Source organism: Anomaloglossus baeobatrachus, chromosome 1 (genome assembly GCF_048569485.1).
Source record: "Anomaloglossus baeobatrachus isolate aAnoBae1 chromosome 1, aAnoBae1.hap1, whole genome shotgun sequence".
Classification (NCBI taxonomy): Eukaryota; Metazoa; Chordata; class Amphibia; order Anura; family Aromobatidae; genus Anomaloglossus; species Anomaloglossus baeobatrachus.
In genome coordinates this window covers 110,583,899-110,606,703 of record NC_134353.1, presented here as the reverse complement: position 1 = coordinate 110,606,703, position 22,805 = coordinate 110,583,899, and the positions used below count along the sequence as shown (strand labels likewise).

The following is a 22,805-nucleotide window of genomic DNA, read 5'->3' as shown; positions in this document are numbered from 1 at the left end:
AAGTCTTTACTGTGCTATAACCACCTCAGAAGTTTATTAATGATTTATTATGCTTCATGAAGCAAGGGGACAAAAAGCATATTGTCACGCATTGACTACCGGGGTTCCGCCAGGTACATGGGAATGCCCGGCAAGTGCCGCAACACTCAAGGTACATATTACAAAGGTGGACCCTTGCGCTAGGGAAAGGGGAGCAGGGTTACCTCCTAAACTCACCTGAGGCTCATCCCTGCACTCCCTAGCGTCCCTATACGGGTTCTTTCACCCCGTCGCCGATCACATGCCTATCCCTGTCTTTCCCTGGACTCATCCCTATGTAGTGCACAGGGTAGCGGAAACGCTAGGTTAAAGACACAGAGGGAATTAGACAGAAAGGGGTAAAATAAACAGTAATTATACAAAGCACTCCAAACAACAAGAGGTTTAAATGAGGAACGGACCAGAGGGGAAAAACCAAAGAGGACTAAGGGAGGGAAAACCGTCTCAAGTAGATGTAGAAACTTGGCACTCAAAATAAATGTGAATAGTGGTCTTACAAGGTCTTCTCAATAAAAGACCGCTATTCACATTTATATTGAGTGCCAAGTTTCTACATCTACTTGAGACGGTTTTGGACCCCACTTGAGCACCACCCCAGAAGTGCCGTGTGTGTCAACTCACTAAGGTAGGGAAAACAGCACAACTTTCACTCAAATGTTCTCTTAATGGCATCCTGGCCCACAGCTCATAGGTTCCCTCTAGAAGCAAGTATACCAGAAACTATCATCAGCGATTTACCAGGACTAGGAGAGAAGCCTGTATAGCAGAATTGATTAACAATAGAGGACAGCTGACTATTGCTTACACTCGGAGTTTCAGGAGACCACAGGATCTTCTTAATCCTAGCCGCGCTGTATAAAGAAGAATCTACACAGCCAGCAGTATTAACCTGAGCAAGCGTGTATGAAGCCCTGCGCTGTGATCTTCTGACACCAGAAATAGGAGGGACCATTCTCCGTTGTGGTACCCTCGTGACACTTATCTGTATAACCAATGTTATAGGCTTCCTTTTTTGTATGGGAAGAGTAGGTTTTTCCACTAAAGTGACGGCATATTGATAGGATATCCCATGACTTAAAAGTGTTGTTCCCCTGGGGTCTGGTATTGGCTGTAGCGTTGAAGTCAGGTTGACAGCACGTTAGCCAAGCCAGTCGGAGCGCTCGCGGCTCTGCCAGTGTAAACAGAGTGACCCTGTTAGAGCCGCTGAGCGCATCGACTGCTGCTGCGGTGTGCTCAACGGCTCTAACAGCTGCGCTTTTCACATGATGTCAGTTCTGCAGCCAATGCCGCACCCCAGGAGCAGCGGTGGAGACTCGTGGATGGATTCAGGGAAAGTGAGTACAACATGGTTTCTTTGTTAACACTAACCTACAGTAAGGGACAATTATTTATTAAAAGAGAACAACTATTTTAAGGCATATTTAGAAGATTTCGTCCAAAAAGAAAGAAGTTCCAACTCCAAGATGATAAAAGGCAAAGCCTTAAGAGAAAGAACGCGGTTAGCATTCGAAACGAGTCGCCGGCTTGCCCCATGTTTGACTCTATGATTTTTTTAACAATTGGAATGGAATAAAGTAATTTGCCTTTTAACATCTTGGAGTTGGAACTTCTCTTTTTTTGGAAGAATTCGGCATGCGGTTGGTCAGGGCACGCATGCTGGATGATGGGAGATTCAATAATTGGGGAACAAGCATTCATTTGAACGCTAGCTCCCAATAATTCGTCTGTTTAGACTTGATGGCAATCTTTATTTTATATTGATTTTTAAGCTTGCTTATAACTTATCAATCTTGACAACACATTGTCGTGTATAAACAGGACATGTGCTGCCGATAACATGATATTCTAGGCGAACAAAATGATTGTATTAATAATGGTTTCATGCACTTAAATTTGTAGTTGTCCTGTCTAAACAGGCTATTAGACCACCGACTGGCTAGCCATTTGTTAGATGTTCATTGGCTGTGGTCATACCATGACTCTTACAGTGCCTCTTCCACTTATTTCTCTTGCAGTGCGATTTTTCTCTCGCACCATTGACTTGAATGGGTGTGAGAGAAAGTCTTGCATTACACTCTTAGCATGCTACGATTGTTTTCTCGGTCCGATTAGGGCTGAGAAAATAATCACTCATATGCGCTGACACACAGGCTAAAATTGGTCTGAGTGGAATGCGATATTTTATCGCATTCCACTTGCACCGATTTTCTCGCCGTGTGGCTTAGGCCTTACCCCGTGTTCTAGCCATTCAGACACTGCAAGAGGCTCGCACTGGGCTGAGCACCGAGTGTACCTGAGCACAGCGATGCTCGCGTGAGTGGTTTGCATGCGTAAAGCACCTGAACTCCAAACTCAAATTGATTTTTTTGTAAAGTCTGTGTTGAGTATGAACACCGAACTTTACTGTTTGGGTTTGTTCAGCTCTAGTTATTAATTTGTAAAAATAAATTTAAATAATATTTACTCTTTCTTAATCACTATTAAATCTTTGATAGAGCATATATAACCTTTATTTACATGCACCGTTAATTGGATTCCAAGTATCTGTTAAAAGAGCCAACCCATGAAGTTTTTTTCACTAAACATATGTCTACAGCTTTTCTTGTTTAATAATTTGCAAAAGTGTCTACATTTGTTTTTTTTCTGTCAAGATGGGGTGGAGTGTATACATTAATGAGAAAAAATTATAACTTTTTTGAATTTACCAAATGGCTGCAATTACTGTGGCGCGAGTAGCTAGTCATACTCGCTATGCTGTTAGCGAGTATTGTCCGCTGCTCACATGAAAAGTATGGCTTTCGGGTTACTTGCTACTTAGTGAGTATTTCCCATTGACTTACATTGCGCCTGCTACTCGTAAAGAATATGCGAGTAGCAGACAATACTCGCTAACAGCATAGCGAGTACGAATAGTTAACTACTCGCTCAACACTAGCTGCAATGAAACAAAGAGTGAAAAATTCAAAGGGGTCGAAATGCTTTCCGTACCCACTGTGTATATATATATATATATATATATATATATATATATATATATATATATACAGTGCCTTGCAATAGTATTCTGCCCCCTTGAATTTTTCAACCTTTTCCCACATTTCAGGCTTCATACATAAAGATAAAAATTTTAATGTTATGATGAAGAATCAACAACAAGTGGGACACAATTGTGAAGTTGATCGAAATTTATGCTTATTTTAAACTTCTGTAAAAAAGAGTAAACTGAAAATTGGGGCGTGCAACATTATTCATCCCCTTTACTTTCAGTGCAGCAAACTCACTCCAGAAGTTCATTGAGGATCTCTGAATGATCCAATGTTGTCCTAAATGACTGATGATGATAAATATAATCCACCTGTGTGTAATCAAGTCTCTGTATAAATGCACCAGCTCTGTGATAGTCTGTGTTCTGTGTAAAGCGCAGATAGCATCATGAAGACCAAGGAACACAACAGGCAGGTCCGTGATACTGTTGTGGAGAAGTTTAAAGTTGGATTTGGTTACAAAAAGATTTCCACAACTTTAAACATCCCAAGGAGCACTGTGCAAGTGACCATATTTAAATGGGAGGCGTATCATACCACTGCAAATCTACCAAGACCCGGCCATCCCTCAAAAATTTCATCTCAACCAAGGAGAAGACTGATCAGAGATGCAGCCAAGAGACCCATGATCACTCTGGATGAACTGCAGAGATCTACAACTGAGGTGGGAGAGTCTGTCCATAGGACAACAATCAGTTGTACACTGCACAAATCTGGCCTTTATGGAGGAGTGGCAAGAAGAAAGCCATTTCTCAAAGATATCCATAAAAAGTGTCGTTTAAAGTTTGCCACAAGCCACCTGGGAGACACGCCAAACATGTGGAATAAGGTCCTCTGGTCAGATGAAACCAAAATTTAACTTTTTGGGCACAATGCCAAATGATATGTTTGGCGTAAAAGCAACACAGCTCATCATCCTGAACACACCATCCCCACTGTCAAACATGGTGGTGGCAGCATCATGGTTTGGGCCTGTTTTTCTTCAGCAGGGACAGGGAAGATGGTTAAAATCGATGGAAAGATGGATGGAGCCAAATACAGGACCATTCTTGAAGAAAACCTGTTGGCATCTGCAAAAGACTTGAGGCTGGGACGGAGATTTGTCTTTCAACAAAACAATGATCCCAAACATAAAGCAAAATCTACAATAGAATAGTTCGCAAATAAACGTATCCAGGTGTTAGAATGGCCAAGTCACAGTCCAGACCTGAAATCAATGGAGAATCTGTGGAAAGAACTGAAAACTGCTGTTTACAAACGCTCTCCATCCAACCTCACTCCGCTCCAGCTATTTGCAAAGGAAGAATGGGCAAGAATTTCAGTCTCTCGATGTGCAAAACTGATAGACACATGCCCCAAGCGACTGCAGCTGTAATCTCAGCAAAAGTTGGCCCTACAAAGTATTAACTTAAAGGGGCCAAATAATATTGCACGCCCCAATCTTCAGTTTAATATTCTTTTAAAAAGTTTAAAATAAGCAAGAAATTTCGTTCAGCTTCACAATTATATCCCACCTGTTGTTAATTCCTCACCATAACATTAAAAAATTTTATCTTTATGTTTGAAGCCTGAAATGTGGGAAAGGGTTGAAAAATTCAAGGGGGCTGAATACTTCCGCAAGGCACTATATATATATATATATATATATATATATATATATATATATATATATACTGTATATATATATATATATATATATAGATATATATATATATATTGTGAGGTAGCGACCACCAATGTTGTGGATAGTCGTTGTGTGTGGCAGTGAAGGATCCCCTGCGATACTGAACTTAAGGTGTGACTGTGGGACCTGTAGTTCCACAGAACTTGGGTTGTAATTAAGGGTTAGGTTCCCTTTAAACTATGACCGGTGTGATGGACAGAGCTGGAGAATCACATACCTCCAACTGTGGGTGTATCCAGTTGGGTTTAAGAGACTGTTTGGTTTTAGAGACAGGGGAGGTCTGAGAGTGCTGCACATGGAGGATGTGTGCTGGAGACAGACTTCTGGAAATCAGTCCAGGTGAGGACTGTGGAAAAGACTGCAGCCTGGCTGGAGAGTGCTGGAGGCTGCAGGAAGCAACCACAGTGACTTGTGTTCGCTGGCAGGGGCCAGATGGTGGAGACTCCACTATGGACATTTAATGGACTGGAAGCCCACGGTATGTGGATGTGTTATATTTTCCTTTAAGCCAGGAGAGGCTTTGTTACATTTTGTTTAGCAGTTTATGTTGAGTGTTTTAAATAAACTGCCAGAATTTTTATAAAGAGACTGTAGCTGTGTTGCTAAAGCTACCTCGCACCGCTGCAAGTGAGTGGAACCCCCCAGGTTGCGGGGTGCAACCTTACAATATAGATATATATACACAGAGTAGTGTGTGTGGTGCGAATACTCAGCAGTGCTGTTCTGCTCCTCTTCTCAGTGATGTCACCGCTCTTAAGACTCTCCAGGTCACACTGCCTCTTGCGTGACCCAGATTTGGAGTTTACAGTGTAAGCCTATGGAGTATCTGAACAAGTTTCCATAGGGTTATATTTTAAAAAAGAATTCACATATAGAGCAAAGAGTGATCCGGAGAGTCTGAAATACGGTAGCGTCTCTGAGAAGAGGAGCAGAACAGCGCTGGTTAATGTAGGATGTGGGCATAATAACATATACTCACTACACTAAATACACAAATACTGCACATATATACAGTACCTCCATGGGAATGCTTCAACAATTTGTTATAGTTCCTGTTAGATTTCCTTATTAGTATAAAGTAGCAGAAGCAAGTGTGAAGCAGCCCCCCACCGCAACCTCAATGAGGGACAGTTTGCCCACATCTATTATTTCTTCTTCTTGCCATGGATGTGGCCTTGTGGGTCTTCTTGGCCAGTCAACAGGGAAGCATTTACACGCTTGCATTCCTTTATGGCTCTTCTGTATCATCTGTAGCTCTTGCAAGTTCATTTTACTGTGACCAATGTTATAATGTAAGGGGAAAGGTTTTTATAAGAGTTCATTCAGATCTAGAGAAAGAAATAAATATCGACACTTCTATTAAAATTGTTGTCTCGTAAGACAATTGATGATCTTATGGCTCGAATAGAAGGGCTCTTCGGGGATTTGATAATTAGAAAGGATTTCTGTGATATCCCTATGGTCTTTGTAATAAGTATCCCCTCTTCGGCAGTCTTGAGACTTCTATATATTCATCAGATAAATGGATACCACTTAAAACTACATTTTTTTTCTGCCTCATCTACTGTAGGAAAAATATTGGTTTAGACGTTGTACAACTCCTCTCGTTTTATAATACACTTACAGCTCTGGCAAAAATTAAGAGGCCACTTCCAAATTTTCAGTTTTTCAGATTTTTCTCTTTATAGGTATATTTTTGAGTAAAATGTAAATTATTCTTTTATCCTATAAATTACTGACAACATCTCCGAATTTCCAAGCAATAAATTTTGTATTTATTTTCTGAAAATAAGAAATGGTCAAAATAACAAAAAAATACATTGCTTTCACACCTCAAATAATGCAAAGAAAACAAGTTCCTAATCATTTAGAAAACAACAATACTAATAATTTTTAACTCAGGAAGAGTTCAGAAATCAATATTTTGTGGAATAACCATGATTTTTAATCACAGCTTTCATGCGTCTTGGCATGCTTTCCACCAGTCTTTCACACTGCTTTTGGGTGTCCTCATGCAATTCCTGGCACAAAAATTTAAGCAGTTCTTCTTTGTTTGATGTCTTGTGACTATCCATCTTCCTGTTGATTACATTCCAGAGGTTTTCAATGGGGTTCAAGTCTGGAGATTGGGCTGGCCATGGCAGGATTTTGATGTGGTGGTCCTTCATCCACACATTGATTGACCTAGCTGTTTGGCATGGCGCATTGTCCTGCTGGAAAAAAACAGTCCTCAGAGTTGGGGAACATTGCCTGAGCAGAAGGAAGCAACTGTTTTTCCAGGATAACCTAGTATGTGACTTGATTCCTTCGTCCTTCGCTACGTTTGTTGAATTTTCATTACCTAATTTTCAGCTTTGCCCAATTCCTGGTCATCTAATGGTTAGACGGAGACCTGGAGAGGCGTACAAGCCACAGTGTCTTACACCCACTGTGAAATTTGGTGGAGGATCGGTGATGATCTGGGGATGCTCCAGCAAGGTTGGAATTGGGCAGGTTAATCTTTGCAAAGGACGTATGAATCAAGCCGCATACAAGGTTATCCTGGAAAAACAGTTGCTTCCTTCTGCTCAGGCAATGTTCCCCAACTCTGAGGACTGGTTTTTCCAGCGTGACAATGTGCCATGCCACACAGGTAGGTCAATCAATGTGTGGATGAAGGACCACCATATCAAAACCCTGTCATGGCCAGCCCAATCTCTATTGAACCCCATTGAAAATCTCTAGAATGTAATGAGGAAGATGGATAGTCACAAGCCATCAAAGAAGAACTCCTTACATTTTTGCACCAGGAGTGGCATAAGGTCGCCCAAAAGCAGTGTAAAAGACTGGTGGAAAGCGGCCAAGGCGCATGAAAGCAATGATTAAAAATCATTGTTATTCCACAAAATATTAATTTCTGAACTCTTCCTGAGTTAAAACATTATTAGTATTGTTGTTTGTAAATTATTATAAACTTGTTTTCTTTGTATTATTTGAGGTCTGAAAGCATTGTTTTGTTACTTTGACCATTTCTCATTTTCAGAAAATAAATTCAAAACTTATTACATGGAAATTCGGAGACGTTGTCAGTAGTTTATAGAATAAAAGAACAATTTGCATTTTACTCAAAAATATACCTATAAAGAGAAAAATCAGAAAAACTGAAAATTTGGAAGTGGTCTCTTAATTTTTGCCAGAGCTGTATGTGTGTTTAATTAAATCATCCAATACTTATATACTCAACATAAATAGGCAATAAATACCAAAATAATCCAATATGTTGGGATGTCACCATGTTGGCTATGGTTCTGTGATACAAGCTCCATTTGCCGCTCTACGAGCTCCAGGCACTCGGACTGTACAGGGGCAATGGACACAATAAGCATTTCTTATATTCACTCCCTCATTTTCGCTATTGCTTTCTTTTTCTTTTCAAATTTCAATATTTTAAATTAAAGCCTCTTTATTTCAGCTGATTGATTTTGTAAATTGTGCGTGGTGCGTGTCTAGTGATGTTTGCATTTTAAGAGAGATATATCACTGATTCTTTGACAGGCAGAACATATTGTTCTTGGCATAAGATTCTTATATTTAATGGACCAGATGAATCTTGGTAAAATAAGATAATACATTAAAAAATGATAGCAAACAGGAATTTATGTAGACAAGAGGTGACCAAATATCTAAAGTCTGAGGCGGGAGCCCTCTGTGCCCTTTGAATTACCTGTAGGTAAGAAATGTAATGTAACACTGATTATTTCTTCTTGCCATTTATGTACTTCCAGTGGATTGAGCCATCCTGAAGATCATAGCTGCACTCATAGTAACAACTATGGAGGAAACTACCCAGAAAGTCAATGTCCGAGATTACAGTCATGAGAGGCAAAGTACACTATTCGCAAACTACTGTCTGGAGATGGGTGTCGGGTCGGTTCATTTCTCTACAGTAGTTTTATTGCAAGGTTCTTAAAAAGTTGAAGATTTATTTAGAGGGTAGCAACCTCCATAGGTTGGACTCGCAGGATAGTTTTCTTTTCTTTCAGGACCGAATTCATTTTCATCCTTTCCCACATTGTTAATTAAACATCAGTTGGTCTCCTTTAGTAGACTAAAGGGTACTTTACACGCTGCGATATCGGTACCGATATCGCTAGCGAGCGTACCCGCCCCCATCGGTTGTGTGTCACGGGCAAATCGCTGCCCGTGGCGCACAACATCGCTTACACCCGTCACACGGACTTACCTTCCCTGCGACGTCGCTGTTGCCGGTGAACCGCCTCCTTTCTAAGGGGGGCGGTTTCGTGCGGCGTCACAGCGACGTCACACGGCAGCCATCCAATAGCAGAGGAGAGGCGGAGATGAGCGGCCGGAACATGCCGCCCACCTCCTTCCTTCCTCATTGCCGGTGGGCGCAGGTAAGGTGATGTTCGTCGTTCCTGCGGTGTCACACATAGCAATGTGTGATGCCGCAGAAACGACAAACATCGTACTTGCAGCAGCAACAATATTAAGGAAATGAACGACGTGTCAATGAGCAACGATTTTTCACGTTTTTGCGCTAGTTGATCGTCGCTCATTGGTGTCACACGCTGCGATGTCGCTAACAGCACCGGATGTGCGTCACTAACGACGTGATCCCGACGATATATCGTTAGCGAAGTTGCAGCGTGTAAAGCACCCTTTAGTCTCCCCTTCACAAAACTGCACTGAATGACAGCCATCTGTCACACGGTGTTTGGCTCTAAACTCGCCAAGTATCATGGCGGCATCTGACACTCTTCATGCTGCATAATGACACTCAACACTATGTCTTCTCTGGTGCTTTTGAGTTACACAAGCAGGCTCGTGTATCGACCAGCTGTGTGCTCATTAGTGATTGGGTTTGCAGGACTTAATCTCTGCTTGCCTGCTGGTTACCTCTTGGACCACATGTTGTTGGAGACCTATTACGGTTACTCCCCACCTTTTTAAGATACTGGAGCCTGTCTTCCCATGCCGATGATAGCTTTTGCTAAACTGGTCTGTGTGCTGTTGTGTTCCAGTTGCTGGTGATTTATTGTGTGCTGCTTGGTGTGAGGTGGAAATCCTCTTGTCATCTGGTTATTTCCTTCTAGCAGTTTATTTCCTCCTTATGACATATTGTCTTATATATCGGGGTGGGCAATTAATTTTCCCATGGGGCCGCATGACAAGTTGGGATGGTTTTAGAGGGCCGGACTAATATAATTAACTCGGTTTTACATTTTATATATATATATATATATATATATATAGTGACGTATCAACCTGCTGTATTACAAAGGGCCGGTATGTTTTGCAGAAGCATGGGTGCTCTGCAATGTGAAGTTGGCTGGGACCTGTGGTTCCACAGGATTGCATTACATGCAGAGCCCATGGAAGGGTGTGTGATGCTGATTACACACTCCTTACCACCTGTGGGTGTGGCTCCAGGGGTTAAAGCAATCCTGTCTCTGAACCTAGGTGAAGTGTGTCTAGGGCAGTCTAGAGAGAGACTGGCTCTAGACTTCCAGTGTGTGTGCTGGAGACGGGGAGAGCAAAAGCAGGGTGCTTTGCTCTGCTCAGGAGATCTTCTCCTGAAGGAAGGGGCTTTTAGGTCAATGTGCAAAGCCTGGCTGGAGCCAGGGGGAACTTGGTAAGGACACTAGCCGCCTTCAGAAGAAGGTAACCCGGATTGGACTTTAAGGATAAAGCCAAGTACTGACAAGGGTCAGTGACACGTGTGAGGAAGTCCAAGAGCGTGTGGACTTTATGTTATGTGTTGGACTTTGAGGATAAAGCCAAGGCATGGCATCTTTCTGTTATGGGACATAGCATGGTTTATTTGAGCTGTTAATAAACCATATGGTAAAGAGACAAATTGTTCCGGTGTACGTTAATCCCGATACCTGACGTGTGGCCCCCATACACTCGGGGCCCCACAACATCGTTACAATATATATATATATATATATATATATATATATACGCATATATACTGTGTGTATATAATATATATACACATACACACAATGTATACATACACACAGTCTCCATATACTGCATCACTACACCCACCACATACTGCACCTGTAATATACATCCCTATACACTACACCTGTAATAAACTACACCTCTATATACTATACCACTATATACTACATCACTACACCCCTATATACACCTGTAATAGACTACATCACTATATACTACACCTGTAATAACCTGCACCACTACATCACTATATACTACACCTGTGATAACCTACATCACTACACCCCTATATACTACACTTGTATTATACTACATCCCTATATACACCTGTATAATACTACACCCCTATATAACCTGTATTATACTACACCCCTATATACACCTGTATAATACTACACCCCTATATACACCTGTATTATACTACACCACTACACCCCTATATACACCTGTATTATACTACACCTGTATTATACTACACCACTATATACTACACCTGTATTATACTAAACTCCTATATACTACACCTGTATTATACTACTGCACTACACCCCTATATACACCTGTATTATACTACACCACTACACCCCTATATACACCTGTATTATACTACACCCCTATATACACCTGCATTATACTACACCACTACACCCCTATATACACCTGTATTATACTACACCCCTATACTACACCTGTATTATACTACACCACTATATACTACACCTGTATTATACTAAACTCCTATATACTACACCTGTATTATACTACTGCACTACACCCCTATATACACCTGTATTATACAGGTGTATATAGGGGTGTAGTGGTGTAGTATAATACAGGTGTATATAGGGATGTAGTGGTGTAATATAATACAGGTGTATATAGGAGTGTAGTATTATACAGGTGTATAGAGGGGTGTAGTATAATACAGGTGTATATAGGGGTGTAGTATTATACAGGTGTATATAGGGATGTAGTAAAATACAGGTGTATATAGGGGTGTAGTGGTGTAGTATAATACAGGTGTATATAGGGGTGTAGTGGTGTAGTATAATACAGGTGTATATAGGGGTGTAGTATAATACAGGTGTATATAGGGGTGTAGTATTATACTACACCCCTATATACACCTGTATTATACTACACCACTACACCCCTATATACTACACCACTATATACTACACCACTACACCCCCCCATATACCAAACCTGTAAAACTACATTCCCATATACTAAACCACTACACCCCAAATATTTGTCAACAGTTAAACACCCCTCCCCCCCCCACCCACCCCCCATTGTCCCCGCAGGTTACTAGAAACCACTCACCTCTCTTCTTATTGTCCCCTCCTCAGGCACCTCTGTATGTGCCCCCGCTGAGCGGCTTCCTGAGCGGCTTCTCTTTTACATGCCCAGGCTGCGCCGACGCTGTATTCCTAGGAGCCCCGCCGCTGCTTCTCTCCGTACAGGCCCGGCCGCTGCAGCTTCTTCTCCTGCCGGGCGGGAACTTTTCAAATGACACACGCGTGCCATACTGACGATATCAGGGTGCGCGTGTGTCACAGAGAAAAGTGCCGGACAGGGAAAAGAGGAGAGATTCCTGCGCTCCGCTGCCTGCACTGACTGTGCGGAGCTGCAGGATCTGTCCTCTGTTTCCTACCCGGCACGCAGCGTGTGATGTGGCAATCTGACCACGGGACTCCCGGAGCCTGGAGCTCTGGGCAACAGGTCAGATTGCCCTCATCACTGACCGGCCAGCAAGGACTCCCTGAGCCTTGCGGGCCGGTCACAGACAGTAGGCGGGCTGGATGTGGCCCGCGGGCTGCCCCTTGCCCGGGTCTGTGATAGAGTTTTGGTTTCCCCGTTTGTCTATATTTGTGTGCTTCACCACAACTGTCCCTGTCCTCCCCTGGGGTGGGGGGTATAAGATCAGGGCTTTCCAGGAACATTTCAAGGAAGATGGCCCAGATATCTTCACTAATAGAAGTATTTCTAAGATTTGGGACAGCCAGGGCCCCCTAGCCTGAGGGCCAGTCTAGGATCCCCAGTCTCCTGTTATCCCCTCAATTTCAATGACACCAACTTGTTCCATCAGCCAAACCCCATCAAACTCTTACGAGAGATACTTAAGACTTTGGCATAAACTCATCATATTTTAAGGCTTGTTATAAACTTAAACACTGCCGTAAAGGGTAGCTACTTCCACAAATGAAAGTACTACCCGCTGATATCCTGTGTAAAGGGTTATTCCCACTTTCAAAAATGGGTATAATTGGAAAATACTTGGAAAAGCAAGCTACTTTCCAATTTACGTTTTTCCGCTGCTCGTTAAACTTTGATTTTTTTATCGTCTACACCTTATTGCTTAGGATCATGCCGTGGTGTTGGGTCAGTACCAAGACATGTAGTTTTTCCACAAGCACTGCTCTCAATCTGGCCAGCATTGATTGTATTGTCCTGTTAGCTCCAGATCTCCTCCAGCTTCAGTGCCTCTCCACTCTTCTGATGCTGAAGAGACAAGATTGCCAATGGGTCATCGATACTGTTGGACTGATTGTAAATCAAGCATGGGCACCCACTCCCCCTGTTAACGTTAAGCTTTTGGGTATGGGAGTGGTGCAGTCCTAAACCTAAAGGGTGAAACAAACCTTTTAAAAACCTACTCAGACTCAATTAGTAATAGGAGCATTTGCTTATAGATGGGCTGTTGGGTGGTAATGGGAATCTCACCATCTACCATCTGCTCTAGTGTATTACTCTTATAATGCACAAATAAAGATTCATCATGAAGAAAAAAACTAAAGCAAAATATATACACTCAAGAGCAAAAGGGTAACAATGTTTTGAACGTCTGACTTTCAGGCTCCATGTCACAGTATCCACTACAATTTTGAGCGTGAGACTACCTTCACTTTATAGACAATCCTCTTGGCTATCTCATACATAAATTTGATTTGCAACTATTTAGCATAACATTAGTTATGTAGATTTGTGTCATGTCACTGCATTGTTACTGTTTTGCTACTAGTTGTGGAAAAATCTTTTTCTTCCTGTATACTACAAATTACAATCTGTTCTGACATTCCCTAATAGCTCAGTGTGTTATTAGATTGATTCCCAAGCAAAAGGTCACTGGTTCAAATTGAGGAACAGCCATGATTTCCAAAAAGAGAGGAACAGCGTCATCCAGCTTATCGATATTGGGCTCTCAGCCAAGAAAATTGCCAAACTGCATTATGTAAGTGCCATGACAGTTGGAAAAATATGAAATGACGTCCGTCCATCCGTTCAAAAGCCAAGAGGTGGACATCCAGGCAAAATATCAGTCAACAAGACGGCTCATCACAAGGTGGTCTGTCAGATCTGGTGCGGCAAGCACGGCAGTGGAGGTGACTCGAATATTTCGTAATAGTGAGATCACAGATGTCCATCCAAGCACCATGCGACGCACGTTATAACAGTCTGGGAAGGTGAAGAAGTCTCAACTTCAATTTCGTCATAAGAAACAGCTTGAGTTTGCAAAAAAGTATGAAAAGTGGCAGCAGAAGATTGGAAACAGGTAATTTGAACCGGTGAGACAAAAATCAATAGACGGCTCTGATGGCTGCAAATACAGTGGGTACGGAAAGTATTGAGACCCCTTTAAATGTTTCACTCTTTGTTTCATTGCAGCCATTTGATAAATTCAAAAAAGTTCATTTTTTTTCTCATTAATGTACACTCTGCACCCCATATTGACAGGAAAAAAACAGAAATGTTTGCAAATTTATTAAACAAGAAAACTGAAATATTACATGGTCATAAGTATTCAGACCCTTTGATCAGTATTGAGTAGTAGCACCCTTTTGAGTTAGTACAGACATGAGTCGTCTTGGGAATGATGCAACAACTTTTTCATACCTGGATTTGGGGATCCTCTGCCATTCTTCCTTGCACATCCTCTCCAGTTCAGTCAGGTTGGATGGTGAACGTTGGTCGACAGTCATTATCAGGTCTCTCCAGAGACACTCAATTGGGTTTAGGTCAGGGCTCTGGCTGGGCCAGTCAAGAATGGTCACAGAGTTGTTCTGAAGCTACTCCTTTGTTATTTTAGCTGTGTGCTTAGGCTCATTGTCTTGTTGGAAGGTGAACCTTCAGCCAAGTTTGAGGTCCAGAGCACTCTGGAAGAGATTTTCTTCCAATATATCTCTGTACGTGGCCGCTTTCATCTTTCCTTCAATTGCAACCAGTCGTCCTGACCCTGCAGCTGAAAAACACCCCCATAGCATGATGCTGCCACCACCATGTTTTACTGTTGGGATTGTATTGGGCAGGTGATTAGCAGTGCCTAGTTTTCTCCACACATACTACTTAGAATTATTACCAAAAAGTTCTATATTCGTCTCATCAGACCATAGTCTGGGAGTCTTTCATGTGTTTTTTTGCAAACTCTATGTGGGCTTTCATATGTCTTGCACTGAGGAGAGGCTTCCGTCAGGCCACTCTGCCATAAAGGCTCGTCTCATGGAGGGATGCAGTGATAGTTGACTTTGTGGAATTTTCTCCCATCTCCCTACTGCATCTCTGGAGCTCAGCCACGGTGATCTTGGGGTTCTTCTTTACCTTTCTCTCCAATTCTCTTCTCCCACAATTGCTCAGTTTGGCTGGACAGCCAGGTCTAGGAAGAGTTCTGGTGGTCCCAAATGTCTTCCATTGAAGGATTTTGAAGGCCACTGTGCTCTTAGGAACCATGAATACTACAGAAATTCTTTTGTAACTTTGGCCAGATCTGTGCCTTGCCATAATTCAGTCTCTGAGCTCCCTGAGCAGTTCCTTTGACCTCATGATTCTCATTTGGTCTGACATGCACTGTGAGCTGTGAGGTCTTAGGCTAGGTTCACACACTGCGTTTTTTTAACGCTGCGTTTTTGTGCGTTTTTTGCGGCAAAAACCGCACAAAAACGCACCCGCGTCAAAAAAAACCGCGGCAAAAAACATGCGCGTTTTGGTGCGTTTTTTGCTGCGTTTTGCTGCATTTTTGCTCACTGCGTCTTTATGCGTTTTTTATCAGTGAACAAAAAAAAAAAGGTCTGATGTCATTTCCTTCTTCAATATGTTCTTCATTCTCCACTAATGTATGCAGGAGAGCAGACAGCTGCAGAACTACAAGGCTCAGCATACTCCATCCAATAGTGCATGCAGGAGAGCAGACAGCAGCTGCAGAACTACAAGGCTCAGCATGCTCCATCCAGGACTGTATGCTGGAGGGAGAGTCAGGGGGAGCAGACCTACAAGGCTTAGCATCCTCCATCCAATAGTGTATGCAGGAGAGCAGACAGCAGCTGTCGAACTACAAGGCTCAGCATCCTCCTTCCAGGACTGTATGCAGGATTTCTTTGCCCCCCCCCCCCCCCAAAAAAAAATGTCGTGGGCTTCGCCAGATTTTTGTATGCTAGCCGGGTACAGCAGGCAGGTACGGGCTGCCCCCAACCCCCAGCTGCCTATTTGTACCCGGCTGGGAACCAAAAATATAGAGAAGCCCTTTTTTTTAATTATTTCATGAAATAATTAAAAAAAAAAAATGACGTGGGCTTCGCCTAATTTTTGAGTCCAGCCGGGTACAACTAGGCAGCTGGGGATTGGAATCCACAGTGCAGGGTGCCCATGCTTTCTGGGCACCCCCGCTGTGAATTGCAGTCCGCAGCCACCCCAGAAAATGGCGCTTTCATAGAAGCGCCATCTTCTGGCGCTGTATCCAACTCTTCAGCTGCCCTGATGCCGGGTGGCTCACTGGGTAATAATGGGGTTAGGGCTAGCTGTATAGCTGGCCCTAAGCCCGAAATTCATGGTGTCACGCCAATATTAGACATGGCCACCATGAATTTCTAGTAAAGATAAAAAAAAACACAACACACAGAAAAATATTTTTATTAGAAATAAAACACAACACAATTAGTGACTCCATCTTTATTGAAATAAAGAAGCCCCCTCCGCAGTAATCCTGGGTCAAGGGTCCCGCGCCGTCCAATCCGGATCCAATATCATCTGATCGGTTTGCTGGAAGGCAAAGCGATCAGATGATGTTTCAGGTTCTAGGGGCTGAAGCACATCACACATCAGCTGATTGTATAGAAGCCGGTTTATACAATCAGCTGATGCATCGGTGCAAAAAAAAAAAAAAAAAAATAATACTCACTTATGTGCTGATTATTGGCAGCTCCTGGAGCGATGGGGCGGGAGTCTGATCCCGTCCGATCGCTGCAGCAGCTGCCGGTAATCAGGGATGAAGTCTCCTGACGCATCCACTGATAGGTGAAGCCGGCCGGCCGCTGGCGTCAGCCCGAGACTTACTATCAGCTGATGCGTCAGGTGACTGCATCAGGTGATCCATCACCAGGTCCTGCATCCTGCAGGCATACGTACCCGGGGAGACTGCACACACCCGGAGCGGCGATACCGTGACAGAATCTGGGAGCGGGCATGGCACTGCAGACAGGTGAGTATAACTTTTTTTTTTCTACTGTTCACTTTTGATTGACGCTTCCACCTCCCGCCCAGACATGGCGCCGCACGGCAGCACGCATGCACAGGACGGGAGGTGGAAGCGGCGGTGACGGTACCGGGAGGATTCACGCTTCTGTATATACTGACAGAAGGAATCCTCCTCCTGTACATGTCACTTTACTACCCACCTCCTGCGTTTATAGCTGCGTTTTTGGTCTTAGAAACGCACCAAAACGCAGCTATTTGCAATTTGCGTTTCTCAGTGCATCTTTCAACATCCCATTGCACTCAATGGATGAAAAGCGCAGTGAAAAACGCGGGAATAATTGACATGCTGCGTTTTTGTGGCACCACAAAAACGCAGCTGAAAAAAAACGCTGTGTGCAGACAGCAAAAATGAAAACTCATAGACTTTGCTGGGGAAGCAAAGTCATGCAGTTTTCTGAGCAAAAACGCACCCGAAAACTGCGCAAAAACGCCGCGAAAAACGCACTGTGTGAACTTACCCTTATATAGACACGGGTGTGCCTTTCCAAATCAAGTCCTATTAGTTTAATTACACACAGCTGGACTCCAATGAAGGAGTAGAACCATCTCGAGGATCACAAGGAAATGGACAGCATGTGACTTACATATGAGTGTCTGAGCAAAGGGTCTGAATACTTATGACCATGTGATATTTCAGTTTTTCTTGTTTAATAAATTTGCAAAAATGTCTACATTTCTGTTTTTTTCTGTCAAGATGGGGTGCAGAGTGTACATTAGTGAGAAAAAAAATGAACTTGAATTTACCAAATGGCTGCAATGAAACAAAGAGTGAAAAATTTAATGGGGTCTGAATACTTTCCATATCCACTGTAGGTCTGGAAGAAATAAGCGAAAAAGGGCTAACGGATCGAGAAATTGAAAGAACTTTCAAGATCGGTGGCGGAAGCCTGATATGAGGTTGTTTCACAGACAAATACTTGAACACTTGACCATGACTGACGGTGGTCTCAATACTGAGCTATTTGTGAGTTAACTATTTGAGGACTACCAGTATGAAAAAGACGACATATTGTTCCAGCAGGACCACGACCTGAAGCATATGATCAGATTTTGGTTGAGACAAGCTTGAATCTGATCGAGAGCATGCCAAGAAGGATTCAGGTTGTGCTGAAATCCTTAGGTGGATTTACAAAATAATAAAAATGTAAATTTTGATTTTTGAGAGTAAAACAGTAACAATGCAGTGACATGATAAGAAACTGCATAGCTAAGCATATCCAAATAGTTGCAAGTCAAATTTTTGCCTGAGATAGCCAAGATGATTGTGTATAAATTGGAGGTAGTCTCACGCTCAAAGCTGTAGTGGATGGTGAGATATGGAGCCTGAAAGTCAAAAGTTCAAAACATTGTTACCCTTTTGCTCATCGCCGTAACACTGAAACATTGGCTTCTTCCATGTATTATTATAAGCCTATACACATCAGTGGGTGACCCTTTCAGCACCAGAGCAGTGGATAGCGAATAACGACCAGACTTCTTCATTAATAATGCGTTAGCAAATTCTGATACCTAGCAGCTTATTACATAAGGTCGCAGGAAATGATTTCTCAGCAAATATTACATGACATACTGATAGTTTTAGCTGCTTCCAGTTTTCCCTTAGTGTAGGCTGGAAATACACAGTGCAATATTTTGAGCCATAATGTGGGAGATCTGGTTACAGCTACAGACCGAGGAAGCTCACGTTTTATAGCGAAGCCTGGAGAATCGCTGGGCATTTCAAGCAAGGTCAAAGATAAGTGAGCGCTCCGTCACCAGCGGACATGTGTGATCTCGTCAGGCCCAGCCGCTGTAAACACTTCTTGCGCTTTAGATGACAACTTAGCATTCAGCATAGAGAAAAGTGTTCACATCCCCAGTTCAGATGACAGTGATGTCAACGCTTTTTGTAGACGGTGATGTCAGCGGTGCACAACGTCAAACTTACTGCAGTCACAGTCTGCCCGGGTGCTCCGCCATAATAATGTACAAGGCGGAGGCATACAGGACAGACCTCAGGAGAATGGAGGAAGAAAAGAAGGCATACATCATAGGGCAGTCCCATGTAAGAGTATATCGTGCTCTCAGAACAAGCTAAGTCAATTCACAGGGTAGGCTCCATCCCTAAAAATATCCCTGGGCATACAGAACCTGTGGGATAGATACATAGATGGATGGATGGATGGATAGATAGATACATAGATGGATGGATGGATGGATAAATATCTTGCTTTCTCTGTGTATATATATGGTAATAAATGTACACACAGCTGTATCTATCCTGTATATAAATCTATCTGTTTATATATCTGTATATACATACATATACATAAAGGGAGAGATATCAGATATAGAGATGCATATTTGTGTGCATATATATATATATATATATATATATATATATATATATACACACATAGATATATAGATTTAAGTATAGTTTGCATATACAACTGTGTGTTTTGTATGTGTTCCATGTATGTGTGTGTGTGTATACGGGCATGCAGAAGCTGTACATGCCCGCCGAAGTGCTACACACACACCGAGGCTGTACACACACACACCGAGGCTGTACACACACACACCGAGGCTGTACACACACACACCGAGGCTGTACACACACACACCGAGGCTGTACACACACACACCGAGGCTGTACACACACACACCGAGGCTGTACACACACACACCGAGGCTGTACACACACACACCGAGGCTGTACACACACACACCGAGGCTGTACACACACACCGAGGCTGTACACACACACACCGAGGCTGTAAACACTTGCTGAGGCTGTACACACACATGCCAAAGGCTCTACACACACGCCAAGGCTGTAAACACACGCCGAGGTTATACACGCACGCCAAGGCTGTATACAAATGCCGAGGCTGTACACACATGCCAAACCTATACAGACACACAGAGGCTGTACACGCACACCAAGGCTGTACACACATGCCAAACCTATACAGACACACAGAGGCTGTACACACACGCCGAGGCTGTACACACACGCCGAGGCTGTACACACACGCCGAGGCTGTATACACACACGCCGAGGCTGTATACACACACGCCGAGGCTGTATACACACACGCCGAGGCTGTATACACACACGCCGAGGCTGTATACACACACGCCGAGGCTGTATACACACACGCCGAGGCTGTATACAGACATGCCGAGGCTGTATACAGAGACGCCGAAACTGTACACACATGCCAAGGCTATACACACACATCAAGGCTGTATATAGACATGATGAAACTGTACACACACACACACCGAGGCTGTACACGCTGAGACTGTACACACATACTGAGTTTGTACACACACGCTAAGGCTGTACACACATGTATGTGCCCTGTCTGCCTATATACTTGCCCTCAGTGCTCAGCTGTCACCCCTCCTGGCCTGGTCCCCTCAGCTCCTGTTGGACTTGGCGTTCTGTACGCTCGATATCAGTAGATGTTCCTGTGGTAAATCTGGGGCACCTACTTTTTACGCTCTATGATGGGTGCAGTGAGCACATGCCAGTCATTACTTATGCAGGTTCACACTTCCCCGATGTGTGACATCTGAGCACATTGTAGAGGAATCATACAAGCATTCCCGGGAAGCGCAGACATCATGCTCATGTGTGATGGATCTTCTGTGACCCAGGCATTCATCTCAGGCTCAATGAGGCGTGCGGGCTTCCTATAAATACACATGATGAGGACACGCTCACACACTGGATTCCACAACTAGCAGAACAGTCCTGGCAATGGAGGGTTAAACACATGGAGATATGCATCTGTTACATAAGAGAAAAGGGGCTGTGTGCCATATATACAGTACATATATATATATTATATATATATATATATATATATATATATATATATATACATATATATATATATATACACTGCCCAAATACCGTCTACATATACAAGGAATGAGAGGAGCATTCACCTCACAGAGAAGATACAGTGACTCTAGAGCAGATAATTATTACATAACAATATAGCAGATTGTCATACCAAGGCAGCAGAGTAATGGAGGGAAGCCACAAACAGCACATGAATGAGGATATCCACAGCATAAAGCAGAGATAAGAGCTCACCATCCAGCTAACGACAATGCAGCATGGGCACTCCCAATTACAGCTACTGCTACTTGTAACATTAAGGAGGTTCTGCAGCAGCTAAAGTCCCATGTGCAAGACACACACACTACTTGTAACACTTAAGATGTTCTGCAGCAACTAAAGTCCCATGTGCAAGATACACAGACTACTTGTGACATGAAAGAGGTTCGGCAGCAGCTAAAGTCCCATGTGCAAGACACAAACTACTTGTAACACTATAGAGGTTCTGCAGCTGCTAAAGTCACATGTGCAAGACACACAAACACAATACAGTACTTGTAACACTAAAGAGGCTCTGCAGCAGCTAAAGTCTCATGTATAAGACACACTACATGTAACACTAAAGAGGCTCTGCAGCAGCTAAAGTCTCATGTATAAGACACACTACATGTAACACTAAAGAGGTTCTGCAGCAGCTAAAGTCCCATATGCAAGACAGAAACACTACTTGCAATACTAAAGAGGTTGTGCAGCAGCCAAAGTCTCATGTGCAAGACAAAAACACAACACACTACTTGTAACACTAAAGAGGTTCTGCAGCAACTAAAGTGCCTAGTGCAAGAGACACACACACACTACATGTAATGCTAGAGGTTCTTCGGCAGCTAAAGTCCCATATGAAAGACACACACTACTTGTAACACTAAAGAGGTTCTGCAGCAGCTAAAGTCTAAAAATGCTAGACACACAACACACACACTACTTATATTAAAGAGGTTCTGCAGCAGCTAAAGTCCCATGTGCAAGATACACAAACACAACACACTACTACACTACTTGTAATACTAAAGAGGTTCTGCAGAAGCTAAAGTGTCAAGTGCAAGACACAAACCGGTATGAAAAAAGTAAGCCTTACCTTCGGGGTTGGCACTGATGAAGACCCGGACGCTCTTCCCTGTTGGCACTAGGTGTGGGGGCATAGTAGAGAGGTTCCCAGAAAAAGCTGCTCTCCTGATGGCGGAGTCCCGGGGGCACGGCGCCCTACTGCTGGCTCCAGACGGCCACATGTCACCTGCTTCACATGCCAAGTACAAGAAGTGAAGGAGGCAACTTCTCACCCGCTGGCGCCCACATCTAAGTGGCTGACCACCTGCATGCAGAGAAGGGCCATGCCAACTACTGCAAGAACACGGCTAGAGCGGGGCGATCCCCGGCATCACCGGCAGCAGCGCGGTACCGGAGCGGACGGAGCTTGTTCTCTCGCAGTCAGGATCGGCAGCTACTGCTGCTGGGAACATGTGACTTGGGAGAATCTTCACTCCCCATCTCCCTCCTCTCCCCTGCCCAGCTACAAGGAGAGAGGAGGGGCAGCTCCAGCCCACAGGCGCCCACCGCGGGACGGTTCAAACCGGGCACGGCACGAGCACTGCGGGCATCTTACCACAGCCCCGCTCCTCTCTGTATACACTGCTCCTCTCTGTAT

General features: G+C 43.4%; 1 protein-coding gene across 1 annotated transcript in view; it reads right to left on the bottom strand.

Moving 5' to 3' along the window:
- Window positions 1-22,600, bottom strand: part of NWD2 (NACHT and WD repeat domain containing 2) — a 339,135-nt gene extending 316,535 nt beyond the window's left edge. Inside the window, exon 1 of the mRNA XM_075346953.1 lies at window positions 22,239-22,600. Within this exon, the coding sequence (XP_075203068.1) occupies window positions 22,239-22,389 (151 nt within the window). The 5' untranslated portion in view covers window positions 22,390-22,600. The remainder of the gene's footprint in view (window positions 1-22,238) is intronic.
- Window positions 22,601-22,805: the final 205 nt, after the last annotated feature.